At 37.3% G+C, this 13,936-nt stretch overlaps 1 protein-coding gene across 2 annotated transcripts in view; it reads left to right on the top strand.

Moving 5' to 3' along the window:
- elp3 (elongator acetyltransferase complex subunit 3) overlaps nucleotides 1-13,259 on the top strand; it is a 29,943-nt gene extending 16,684 nt beyond the window's left edge. The window contains 6 exon segments of one of the 2 annotated variants that reach the window (NM_001014322.2): nucleotides 6,667-6,860; nucleotides 7,825-7,915; nucleotides 8,887-8,952; nucleotides 9,043-9,270; nucleotides 11,056-11,137; nucleotides 12,603-13,259. In NM_001014322.2, the coding sequence (NP_001014344.2) occupies nucleotides 6,667-6,860; nucleotides 7,825-7,915; nucleotides 8,887-8,952; nucleotides 9,043-9,270; nucleotides 11,056-11,137; nucleotides 12,603-12,679 (738 nt within the window). In that variant the 3' untranslated portion in view covers nucleotides 12,680-13,259. 2 annotated transcript variants of the gene reach the window in all.
- The last annotated feature ends 677 nt before the right edge of the window (nucleotides 13,260-13,936 follow it).

Here is a 13,936-nt window from a genome sequence, read left to right on the forward strand (position 1 = left end):
GATCATCAATCATCATCAAATGTGATTAAGAGTAAGTTTCACATGTTTAAAGTGTTTTAAAACAGAGTATATGTGTAATTAATTACAGCGTTTTACTTCAGCTTTACTTCATCAGCACAGCCGCGTGTCAGAACAATTATAAAAGAAGACGCTTCAATCCCGGTTTGTGGAAGTTAAATTAGGTTTATTTTGTACATTAGCATAACAGATATCCACACTTGAGGTTAGCCTTAACTAGGCTAAGCGCGCTCTGTCTGTCTGCCTGCCTGCGTGTGTGTGTGTATCATCTGCGGTGTGTGTGTGTGTGTGTGTGTGTGTGTGTGTGTGTGTGTGTGTGTGTGTTTGTGCGCGCGCGTTAACTTTGTAACGATATTGTGTGTGACTCATCAATGCAACTTCACAATACTGATTAGTAAAGGTTAGTTCTTACTGTAGTATCTCACAAACGCTACGTGAGACCTTCTTCCTTTAAGTCTGTCTGTTTTCTGACGCAGCTGAGGGAGGAGGCATGTAGAAACAGTGGGCGGGAAAGAAAAAGCTTAAAGGCGCAGTACGACAAAACCACCCCCTGCTGGAAATCAGTATAAAACAGCATCTTGTAAAAGGTATAATGAAAAATCTGATGGGTATTTTGATCTGAAACTTTATATACACATTCTAGAGACGCAAAAGACTTGTATTAAATCTGAAAAAAGGGGTAACCTAGGTGCCCTTTAAAATGACATGACTGAGCGAATATCTGTGCTAGGGTTGCACGATATTGGAAAAATTTGATATTGCAATATTTTATTTTAATGCAATATGAATACAGTTTCACAAGATGGTTTGAATAACACTATTTGACAGTTTTCTAAAGAGTCCAACAGTGTTCAGGTACAGAAATGGAACAATCACAATGCAAAAAATGCTTGTCTTTCACTCATTTCTAGTACAAATATCAAGTAAAAATATTGTTTTCAGAAGAAATAAGTCAAAATTAAGAGTTTTTCCTTAAAACAAGCAAAATGATCTGCCAGTGGGGTTGGATATTATCTTGTTTGCACTTTAAAATGTAGATATTTGAACTAGAAACAAGACAAAAAAGAAAGAATATATATATTTTTTTTTTTTTCATAAATTCGATAAATTTTGTTTAAATACAGTAATTAAATGCAGTTCTGTAGCTCCTGGTCCACTATAATTTACACTCAACATTGCAGATCTTGTGATGTGACTATTTCAGATGCGCAAATTTTGATATTGATGCTGAAACAATATATTGTGCAGCCCTAATCTGTGCATAAAATTTCCTTCACTTTAATGACATGTCATGATTATAAAAGTTTCATGAACGTCTTATGAACACCCCTTCAAGTAAAGTGTTACCGCCCTGGATTATAATGTAAGGATTCAAACAGAGGTTGTACAGTACAAAAACACCGTAACCACAACAATTATCCTGAGGAGCATTCCTCTTTTATCGGGTGCAGTAGCTAATTGTTACGTAGCTGGAATGATGGGTGAATGTAAATGAAGTGGTGAAGTGATGTGCCATGGCAGGCTGCTCTTTTATGGCCTCTGTCAGTGTCCAGCTGTGACGCATTGGTTCACATTATCGGGGGCTTCATTATGTGAAGTGAATGGAGCATTCATTATGGTGGGTTTCATTACCGAGGCATGGAGATCCAATCAGCAACCCTGCTTTGGAAGCCATTCAAAGTGCTTCTCTCTGAAAGACTGTATTAAACACCAACCGGGAGCAAAATTCAGGTGCCAACAGGTTTCTTTGATGTTTTTTTAAGTGAAGGCTGTCGGTGCACAATCTCAGGAGTTTAGCCATTTTAAAGCTGGTGATTATTTCCCATTAGGAGGACAAAAGAGCCCGGAATGAAGCGAGTGACGTTAATGTTGCATAAGAAACAGCGTGATTCAATGAGTACAATTATATAAATAATATTTTCCGCTAACGGTCACATAAATGCCACTTAACTGTAGAAGAGAGCCATTAACTTTTTATTGCAGTCATCCAGTCTCTGAAGGCATGTGTCTCTGAAGCAAAAAGTCTTCACTTTAGTTTTTGCATTGGTGTAACAAGGCCACTTTACACCTACCTCATTTCCCCTTGGGAGGCTCTTACTCGCCTCCCACACTGCTACAATCTACTGATGGCTCCCAAATATTTGGACAGCAACACCCTTTTTAAGCTGCGTTTCTACAAATTATCATTGCAATTAGAGGCTAATAGTACAAACAATCCATTTTATTAATGTTTATCAAAGTTTCTTTTAGAATCAGACATAGCCAAATATTGTTTTTTGGCTGTATGGTTGATCAATTTTATAGTGTTAACTCATAAATTACTGACATTAAAATTGTGGCTGATACCAATAATTGTTATTTTCAGTGGTATTTAAAAAGTCAGTATTAAAATTCTGGCTCACAGTGATTTTATTCTGATTACATTAGTCGTTACCAACTAGATAACTGATGTTGTAATCTGATTGATACAGAGAAAAGCTCAATATTTTCATCATTAATTTAACCAAGTTAGTTGTTATCCGATATTTACCTTTATTTTTGTATATTACACAGTATTTAACTGTAATATGAACTGTATTTGACAGTTATGCTGTATGTTACTCTATTTTAAAGTTGCATTGTGAAAACTGCTGTACATTTTACAGCAAAGTAACATACTGTAAAAACATATAGAGCCAGATAAATGGTGCTGTAAATGTGAATACAGTATTTTTGCTGTAATTGATTTAAAGTAAATTAGCAGCTAACTGCTGCCAGTAAAATACTGTAGATTCTACAGGAAATTGTTAACAGTGTAACAGTTCACATTAATCTTGTTAACTGATAAAAATTCTGTTGTCAGTGATGGGAGACAATTAATTGTCATGTTGTGGTCATTAACTAAGAAATAGTGAAAACTAAGACTTAAATCTAGCAGTAAAATCTGTCTGATACAGATAAAATTATTATTTATTATTGCTATGTTACTCAATAATCAATTGATATTAAAATACTAGCTAAAATTATGAGTTATTATAATTTAGGCAAATAACTGATATATGGTGCACACAAAAATATAAATTCTAATGACAAATAAATTTCAAATCAGGGTGTGAATTAATATTGGGGTTGGGGTGTTTGCTGGCGGATTGACCCCCCACTAATTAGGACATCAAAACAAGATGTATAGGGGGGGATATTTCTTACTCTTCATAGTAAGAAAAATCATTCTTTAATATCAGCTTTCTTAAATAATAATAATTAGAATTGTGTAATATAAATATACATTTGATTAATAATTTGATCTAATTTAAATGCATTCATAAAGTTGATTTACTGAAGCATGTATTACTCAACTACTACCGAAACGGTTGACTCCCCCTCCCATGTACTGTATATATAATATACCTAATACTGTATATATAATCATGACCACATCTCAGCAAACTGAAAATGGGTATTTGTCAGCATAAAGCGCCTACCATTTTTCTCCTTCCTGACCGTGTTTGCTTCATGCTTATTCTTGAAATAGTCACTTTGTACAGTTTTCTTTTTGAAGATAATCGGCTCATTGCCTTACTACTTTAATACCTTCAGCATATTATTCATACAAAAGTGTGAGTGTTTAATAATTCATCTCTCTCCACACCTGTTGCGATATCTCCATGATAGAAAGCCATAAGGAGTGTGTATGTGTGTGTGTCAGAGCGAGAGAGAGGGAGATTAATGGCTCTGGAAGGTGGTCTCTGACCCCGGCGCTATCAGCTCTCCTCCTGCACCACCACATGCCCACACAACCTCACCTGTGTCACCCACCGGCAGCGCTCGCCTGCTTTATCTCCCCTAACCTGCTTTCCCCAGTGCTCGTGTTCTCCTCTTCCCCTCCCACTTCCACATCGGCCCACTTGCTCTCCCTCACGCCTCCCTCCACCTTTGGAGAAGGGACCTGTCGCTGCTATCTCAGGACGAGTATGCGGAGGAAAAAAGCGTAGCTCTCTGATAATGAATCCCATTACTGACTCATCCGACTCCCCTCTCACTTATCAGACTGTGTGCAGACTCCACTCCCTACACAAAAAATAACACTCAGCGTAAATATATCACACAAACACTCACTTAGAGTACGGAGGAGCTCTAGTCGTGACTCGTAATCCGTGATTTTGGTTTGCATTTGAAAGGCAACTATTTATGTTTGTTTGCACTATTTAGAGCCACTGTTCGGTTTGTACTCATGCGATCTTTGGTTGAATACACTAGTGTCCGATCTGATGATTCACTTGGGTGTCAGGAAGTTGGACAGTGCCAATTAAATGACCACTGGGATTGTCTCTTTGATTGTAATGGTTTTGTTTCTGAATGTGCTCTGTGACCCCTGAGGTTTTTCAGAGTGACAAGGGTAAAATAAGTTTCTGCACAATTACACATTACTTGGAAGACGCAAGCAGGAATCTTTAAATAGCAGCTTGTCAAGTGAATTCATGAATGGTGCCGTTTTACAATTACATTTGATTCGTTAGGTTTATTTGAGGTGAAATGGATCAGCAGACATTTCATAACATGTTTTAATACAAAATCATTGGTAACACTTTATTTTGGTGGTCCATTTGAGAATTAGTAGACTGTCTGCTCAATATCTGTTGATACTGCTCCTTCAACAGACAACTTTTCAAGTACATGTCAACTTGCACTAACCCCAAACTAACACTCTGTCTATAATCTAAAGAGAATTAGTTGGCATGTAGATGAATTGTAACTTAAATTTAACAAATGGAAAATCAAAATAAAGTGGACCCAAAACTTACAGCATACAATGAGCCACAGCTACCTTTTGTACTACAGTATGTGATCAATACATTGTGTACTACAGTATATGTGATCAATACATTTCTTCTAATTTAACTTGGTACTGTTGTGCTAGCTTAAAAAAATTGACATTTTGTCAAAATTGTCACCAAAATTTATACCAATTCCTGCAACTTTAAAAATCTTATTTAACAAAATGCACCGTTAAAGGGCACTTATTTTACTGCTTTTACTTTTTAGAATGTGTCTGTAAAGTTTCAGCTCAAAATACCCATCATTTCTTATAGCCTCCAAAATCTGCCCATTTTGGTGTCTGATCACAATATAGCTGTTTTTGTAGCCCATGGCTTTAAATTCAAATGAGCTTCATCTCCCTGCCCACCGCTTTGACGTGTGTGTCTGCTTTTCCTGTGTCGCATTAGATAAACAGCCGTCAGTGATTAAGACAGACGCGGAGACTGAAATAAGTTCAAGAATACCAAGTAAGTTTATTTAATGCATTCGCGGTGGAGTTTATTCAAGCCTTTCTGAAATAATGAGTCTCACACAAATGCCGTTGGAGTATACACCCACACAAACAATTGCACGTTTACTGTCATCATGTGGCTGTAGTAATTATAGCGGTTAAGAATTGCAAACCGATTTTACTCTTTATTACAAACATGCACTGTTTCAAAAATGTTATAAACTTGCGGGTGATCACAGAGACTTGTAAAATATGTTTTAATCCCAGGTTCTTTGCAAAAACATGTTCTGTGGACATGTGTATACATGTAATTATGGAGACATGGCACCTGTGAATCAATTCAGTGGGGAAAACCGCACTCCTACGTCATGTTGAGGTGGGCCTCAAAATCACTGGGATTTGGATCTTATTTTAACGTCAGGAAATTTAAAAAAAAAAAAACTTATTGTGTTTATATCACTCCAATATGACTGTGGACACGCTATACCTACACACAGTTCTGTCCAAACAGCTTACAAAGGATGACTTTCATCATAGGTACCCTTTAAAGATTTTATTAAAGCATTATTAAGCAGTATACTTAAATGTTTTGTTTTGTTGTTGTTTGTTTTTTCCAAATTACAATGATTGCAACCATGATATTGATTTTATACAGATAAAAAAGATGTTGATATTTAAGGACATTTACATTTTAGGCCTATTTTATAAACCATTATCCTCTTTTATCATTGAAAATAGTTCTAAACAAATCTATATTAAAACTGTTGGCATTTCTCTTTCTAGTTTTTAAACAATCACCAGTTTTAAAGTAATCAGTCATGAAGTAATATCTTTGGCAATGTCTTGATATCAACACACTACTGTGGTCTTGGTTTAGGCAGTGTTGCCGAAGGCTGGGCAATTTGTCCTAAAATCAAAATCTTGATTACGATTAATGAACGATTATTTCATTTTTTTGTTTAATATTTTTTTCCTTCATAGTTTACTGACAATTTTTTAATATGTCGTCTCAAGGCATCTCTGGCTCAGCTTTCAATCATCATCAATGTAGTGCAAAGTAAGGCTCAAGAATGAGTCCATCGTCCTACTTGACCAGAGATCAGATGTGACTGCAAAATGGCGGCAGAAGTAGAAATTAGCCACAGCCTTTTAACAGAGTAGGCTCACCTGATTCTACACACGGTAGGGAAAGTAATTGGAAAAATCGTCCTAGAAAAATTCGATTATAGGTTCTGAAAGTCTTCTTTGATTACCTTTCAATTACTTGCTCAGCCCTAGTGTTGCCTACAAATTTAGTGTTGAATGTGGATAAGAAAATAATATAATCATTATCGGTCATAGTTGGCTCTAAGTCTCATGTTTGCGCTGCTTTTTCAAACGTCATTTGTCTCTGTCTGCAGGAGTTTTTTGAGAACCCTGCCTTCAGGCCAGACGGGCTCAAGCTTTACCCTACACTGGTGATACGAGGCACTGGACTGTATGAGCTGTGGAAAACAGGCCGTTATAAGAGCTACTCTCCCAGTGCCTTGGTGGACTTGGTAGCAAGAATACTAGCGCTGGTTCCACCATGGACTCGTGTGTATCGTGTACAGAGGTAAGATGAATGTAATGATGCTGTTACTGCACATACAACCTCTCATTGTATGCTCACAGATGAGTTTAGACCTACGTTTTTCTTGATCCAATCTCAAGTGGACCTGAAATGGGCTCTGAAGTGTTTTGAACTTGTCCACTTTCAGAGGTAGTCAAAAACACAACTGACTTTATTGATTTCACAGTATAGATGCTCAGGTAATAGAGAGTGTTCAATCAGCCACAAAACACTGTCCCATTCTTTGCCCACTGACTTTGACATCATGAACTTTAAGGAATGAATGTAGTGTTGAAGTGATGTAGCCAGACAAAATTTTAATGTGATTCCTTCATTTGTTAGTTTTAATTGGGGTTGGAACTAAAATATGCAAAACACCGGCCCTCCAGGACCGATTTTGGGCACCCATGTCCTAAACTCTGGGACCCGGTACTGGGTCCATGACATCATTTACTTCTGCATTCTTTAAATTTTAAAGGTCCGTACTGGCCCAATACTTCTATAAGTGGTTCCGTTTTCTCATCAGTTGGAATAGAAAAACTTTTGCATAGATTATGAATGAGACATTTTTGTTTATTCCTATGATTACTGACATGTGCAGGAACCAACAAAATTAATTACAGCAATCTAGACCACACAGAACCTAAAAAGGTACGCTTTCAAATTTGAGCTTACAAAAAAAGCACCTCTTTTTTTGGAGGGGTTTACAGTATTATAAAACAGACAATATACACAATTATTTTAATCATTTTCAACAGTGTTTTTGAAAATGCAAAGGGTTTTCTTTAAAATGATACCAAACCTTTACTTTTTTCACCTTTGCGTATTGATTTGGAAAGCTTTTAAATTTGGGTAGGCAAAATCCAGGCAGAAACCCCAAAATAGCACTTGACTTAGAGGTTAAACAAATTTGCTCGTTTAACAGTGTTGAAAGGCTTACAATCTGATCTTCTGATCAATCTTTCAGGGATATCCCAATGCCACTGGTGAGCTCTGGAGTGGAACATGGCAATCTGAGAGAACTGGCACTGGCCAGAATGAAGGACATGGGCACTGAGGTAACATTCAGTTTACAGTTACTCATTTTATCCAAAGGGACTTCCAAGTGAGAATAAAAGAAGCACTTCAAATTATCAGGGATTATAGGTATTAAAATGCTGTGACAAGTCTTATTTTTTATAACTTTTTTAGTGTTCAATTCATCTTTGTTTCTATTGCACTTGTACAATGTAGATTGTGCAGCTTAACATAGAAGTTCTAGTAAATTGAAACTGCCTCAGTTCAGTTTTCAGAGATTAAGTTCTGTTTAGTTGAAATTTGACTGCTGAAAGTCCAAACACTGAAGAGCAAATCCATTAATGTGCAGCTCCACAATCGTCACCTTAGAATTATGAGGTTCTATCTGACATTTTTGTCAAAATTGAGTTATTGACATGTATTCTTGTTAAATGACAACTTAAAGGGATGTCTTTTATATGTTGTTTACATTTTTAGACCTTTTATTTAAAAACCCAAATGTTACACACATACTGAAGCAAACATTGAACCTCAATATCTCAAAATCATTTAGAACGCAGATAGAACCTTATTATTCCAAGGTGACAAAGTCCCAAGCAAGCCAGTGGCGAAGAAAAAACTTTACCAATTGACGAAAGTGAAAGAATAAAATTCTAGAGAGAAACCAGGCTCATTTGAGCATGACCATTTTTTATCTGGCCAAACGTGCAGAGCTGCAGTACTGATAAGAAAGTGTCTATGGGACTGGAGAGAGTGTCACCTACAGGTGGTTTGCCAAGCCCACTCACCTGTGTGAAGCACACTCAGAATTGCACAATGTTTTCATAAACCTGGAGTGTTAGTGTCTGTTTGTATGGAGAGGAGAGAGTGCCACCTACAAATGGTTTGTCAAGCACACTCAGAATTGCACAGTGTCTTCATTAACATAGAGTGTTAATGAGAAAGATCATCACTCATTTTATTTTCTGTATGAATTAAGTTAATGACAATGCCATGTTGTTGACTCCTACAGTGTAGAGATGTAAGAACCAGAGAAGTGGGCATCCAAGAGATTCATCACAAAGTTCGACCATATCAGGTAGCTCATGTTCGGCATCAGTGATCAGGAGGGTCTTGCTGTTAAACAGGGTACAGTGAAAGACGAAAAGAGTTTCTGTGCTTCTCGTAGGTCGAGCTGATCCGCAGAGACTATGTGGCTAATGGAGGCTGGGAGACCTTTCTGTCTTATGAGGACCCCGAGCAGGATATTTTAATTGGTCTCCTGCGTCTCCGCCGATGCTCTCCGCAGTCCTTCCGGCCTGAGTTGAAGGGTGGTGTATCCATAGTTCGGGAGCTGCATGTCTACGGAAGTGTGGTTCCTGTCAGCAGCCGAGATCCCAGCAAGTTCCAGCATCAGGTAATAAAAAAATCTTGGTTCCACTGGTAACACATGGAGAGTGTGGAAGCTCTTCTCTTTTTTTATTCTCTAACCAGAGAATAAAAAAATTATTTCATCTCAACTCTGCTTTACAGTTCTGATTTTTTTTTATAAGATTGAGTTTACAAATTAGTCACTTTTATTTCTCAAAATACTGATTAAATTTTTCAGTGTGTACTTTTTCTTCAGAATTCCATTTGCATTTACATCTCACATTTCTACTTTAGAATTCTGTTTACAACTAAAAGTTTTGACTTTTACTCAGATTTCTGTTTACAACTAAAAGTTTTGACTTTTACTCAGATTTCTGAGTTTATATATTTAAATTCATTTTGTTTTCTGATAAGATTGTTAAAAGTTCAATTGGGATATTTTTACCTCAGAAGTCAGACTTTACATTTCACATTTCTGACTATTCTCAGAATTATTTAGTATGTATTTAGCAGTTTTCACTTTTTAACTCTAAATTTTGGTTTTATAGCTCTAGTCTTATACACTCGCCGGCCACTTTATTAGATAAACCTTACTAGTACCGGGTTGGGCCCTCTTTTGCCTTCAGGACTGCCTTAATCCTTCGGGGCATAGATTCTACAAGATACTGGGTATATTCCTCAGAGATTTTGGTCCATATTGAATGATAGCCTCACGCAGTTGCTACACATTTGTCGGCTGCACATCCATGATGCAAATCTCCCGTTTCACCACATCCTGAAAGTGCTCTATTGGATTGAGATCTGGTGACTGTGGAGACCATTTGAGTACAGTGAACTCACTATCATGTTTAAGAAGCCAGTTTGAGAGGATTCACGACTTATGATATGGCGCATTATCCTGCTGGAATTAGGCATCAGAAGATGGAAGAGGGTTCACTCTGGACATAAAGGAATGGACATGGTCAGCAACAATACTCAGGTAGGCTATGATGTTGACTTGATGCTCAATTGGTACCAATGGGCCCAAAATGTGCCAAGAAAATGTCCCACACACAATTACAACGTCACCAGCCTGAACCGTTGATACAAGGCAGGATGGATCCATGCATTCATGTTGTTGATGGCAAATTCTGACTCTACCATCCGAATGTTACAGCAGAAATCGAGACTCGTCAGACCAGGCAACGTTTCAATTTTCTATCGTCCAATTTTGGTGAGTCTGTGTGAATTGTAGCCTCAGTTTCCTGTTCTTAGCTGACAGGGGTGGCACCCGTCGTGGTCTTCTGCTGTAGCCCATCCGCCTTGAGGTTGGACGTGTTGTTCATTCAGAGATGGTCTTCTGCATACCTCGGTTGTAACGAGTGGTTATTTGAGTTACTGTTGAACTGCAGCAGATCGTCTTGACCATGTCCACATGCCTAAATGCATTGAGTTGCAGCCATATATGATTGGCTGATTAGAAATTAGCTTTAACTAGCAGTTGGACAGGTGTGCCTAATAAAGTGGCCGTTGAGTGTGACTAATAATTCTGACGTTTCTCCTCAAAAAAGTTAATATTTTGTGATTCTGACTTATTTTTTGACAATTCTTAATAAGAATAGTTATGTTTAGTCTCCACCACAGAAAAAAATGCCACAAAATATAAAAAGGAGGAGATACTGTGTAAATTGCCTATGTTTCATGGCTTGTTTTCTATGTATTTTCCATGGAGATACAGATAATTGGGTAAAATATCCAGAGTATTAGAGTATTTTTCTGTCTTTTATCATTTCATGTATAGTCTTGCTGTCCAGCATTCTCATGTTCTCTTTCTCCTCTTGTGCATTTCCAGGGTTTTGGAATGATGTTGATGGAGGAGGCCGAGAGGATAGCCAGAGATGAGCACGGCTCCAGCAAATTGGCTGTTATCTCAGGTATCAAAAATATTCCCGGCCTTAACGGAAATGGCGTATTCATTTTGTTGGTTCCTCTCTTGCACTCGCTTGAAAAGAATGAATATGAAATTTTCACCTGCACCTCCCCAAATCAGCTGTAGGAAGGAGATAACGGCAATTGGAGAATAAATGAAAATCTGCATTCATATTACTCCAGCTCAGGGATGTTAGAGAGAAGATATGACACCTTTCTACTCGCGTCCATCAAACCAAGCAAATCAACAACAGTAGAGCATACAAGAAAATACAATAGGTTGTAAAAGGCTAAGACCGCATTAAGTATCTGGTATTGAGAATTTGATTTATTATTATATTTCATGCTTAAAATATTAAAAAACTTTATTGAAAAATGGCTGAAAATATGGATCCACTCAAACCTTCTTTTATGTTATTATTCAGAGTTTGGGGTTATATGTACTAGTGGTGTAACAGATCACAAATCTCACGGTTCATATCATCATTATGATTTTTCAGTCACGAACTGAACCGTTTTTATGATCAGCAGAAAAGGGGAGACAAATGTTATTTCCTTTCCATTTATAACAAAAACATATAAAAATATTACAGATAAAAAGAAGAAATGATCAGCTAAATAAAAATAAATTGTAAAATATTCAATACTGTGACAAATTCACTGTTACTACTGTTGCTGATAATAACGCTAAATGTAGAAATCTGACATTATAATTTGTACAACCCATATTTATTTTTAGTCTCATCTTCAATAAATGATTCAGTTTTTCACTCAAAAAACTTCATGTTTCATTGTTAGATGTGTCGTTTTTGAAGAATTATTCAGTGGCATATTTTTGATGGCTGATTGTCGCCACCTACTGGTTCTATGATGTAATTGCTGCCTACAACTTACATTTTAAGCATCAAGTTAAATGCATATGATGGTGATTGTAATCTTTACCGTAAACATCAGTGGTTATATCGAAACTATAAACTGTTATCCCAGTCTTGCTGTGTAACTGATTTTTGCATTTTTCAAACACAGAAATGAATGCAGCAGTTCGAAAGATTAATAAACATATGCAAATCACCATCATTTATAATTTATGTCGCATGGGTGTTGAGATCCTGATCTTTTAATGAATAATCATGCACCTTACACTAAATACATTAATGCAGGCTAAAGAAGTAGTGGCAGAAAACACCTTAAATAACCCACAAATGAATAACCATCACCTTCTCAAAAACCTGAATAACCCACCACAACTTCTTTTGTCATCATTATATTTAGCAGGAAGGCCTAAATGCTTTCATACATGTGATTTAAATGACGCAAAAGGCCAACTTACAAATTTAGTTACAAATTTAGGATAAATCTACCAGTTAAAAAATGTATTAATCCACGGGTCATGTGTTCAGGACAATGGGTTGTAATCCGTACAAATCATGGATCAACCGTTACACCCCTAATATTTACTGTATTTTTCAGGTGTTGGAACGAGGAATTACTACAGAAAAATGGGTTATGAACTGGAGGGGCCATATATGGTGAAAAACCTTTACTGAAGCAAAGAGGAATCCAACCAAGATGCGTCATATTCCCTGGAGAATATCATCAGACATGCAGGACACTGATTTTAAGGGGGATCTTTACATCCCACCTGTAATTGGGCATGGCTTTGGGACTAGTGTGTGTGTGGTCAGCACAAAGCAAATGGCAACTATTCCGTTACATGCCAGCCAAAGAGTGTATTCTGTACAAGTATTAGTGCTTGTTAGAAAGGTACACTATTATTTTACCAAGGTTTTCTCTTATATACATGCCAATGCATGTAATTCTTTGGGATAACACTCATTTTTTTGGTCACATTATTTTTGGTTTCTATTGACAACATGGGGCATAATGGAAGAAAAGAGACTGCATAGACTCTCCGTTATCCCGTTATGGAAGCACATTTTTCATGTGGATTTGCAAGGAAGAAATTATTCATGCTTTCAGCTTGGCACATTTGACTAATCCATCGTTTATCCTGTCCGGTTAATTCTGAAGTTGGATTAATTGCATTTTTATGTTTTCTTGGCTTTGCATGAAAAAACGTTCATTTGGTCATTTTTATTGTTGTTAATAAAAGATATTTATCCAGGATTTCTCTTATCGCCTGATTCTACATTGTCATAAATCGCGGATTGGCACCAAGGCAGGCAATTTGGATGGAGTTGAATAGACATAATACAGCCATCACCGAACATTCAGCGGAATTAATGGGTAAGAAATCATCCACGGCGATCTCCTGTCCGGCTCCGATATGAAAAACTGTCGCCAAAATGATTGAAATTCAATTGCTTCTATTTCTGACAGAATGAAAAGTTCAGTGAACTACTCTGCCGAGGTTTAGTGCCTGTCACCACACCACCAATTTCTGAGAAACGCCGTCCGGCATGGCGAGAGCTCTCCTCCGTGGAAGACCTCATGATATGACTGCTGATGGGTTTTTACTGCTTCATTTGACATCGCAAAACCCGATTATATCGCTATCTCTGCCTGTGAGTCAAGGTGTCAGGCGAATGATGACCGACCACCCTTTAAAGCCCAGCTCAAGTCCGATCGCACTTGTAAGGGGTTTGTCATCACTGAAATGGCTTCCAATAAATGGCAAGATGTTGTTTTGCTACCCCCCCGCAATAAAGTGATGACTTAACAATCATTGAGCTCATAATTTCCTGGCACAGAACCTTTGTTGTGACGTTTATGGCTCAATAACGACAATGAACAGAGGCACTGTCGTTTTGCAAACCAATCAGCAGCTTTCACTCAATCTCCAG

The sequence above is a fragment of the Danio rerio genome, chromosome 20, assembly GCF_052040795.2.
Source record: "Danio rerio strain M-AB ecotype USA chromosome 20, GRCz13ab, whole genome shotgun sequence".
In the NCBI taxonomy this organism is placed as follows: domain Eukaryota; kingdom Metazoa; phylum Chordata; class Actinopteri; order Cypriniformes; family Danionidae; genus Danio; species Danio rerio.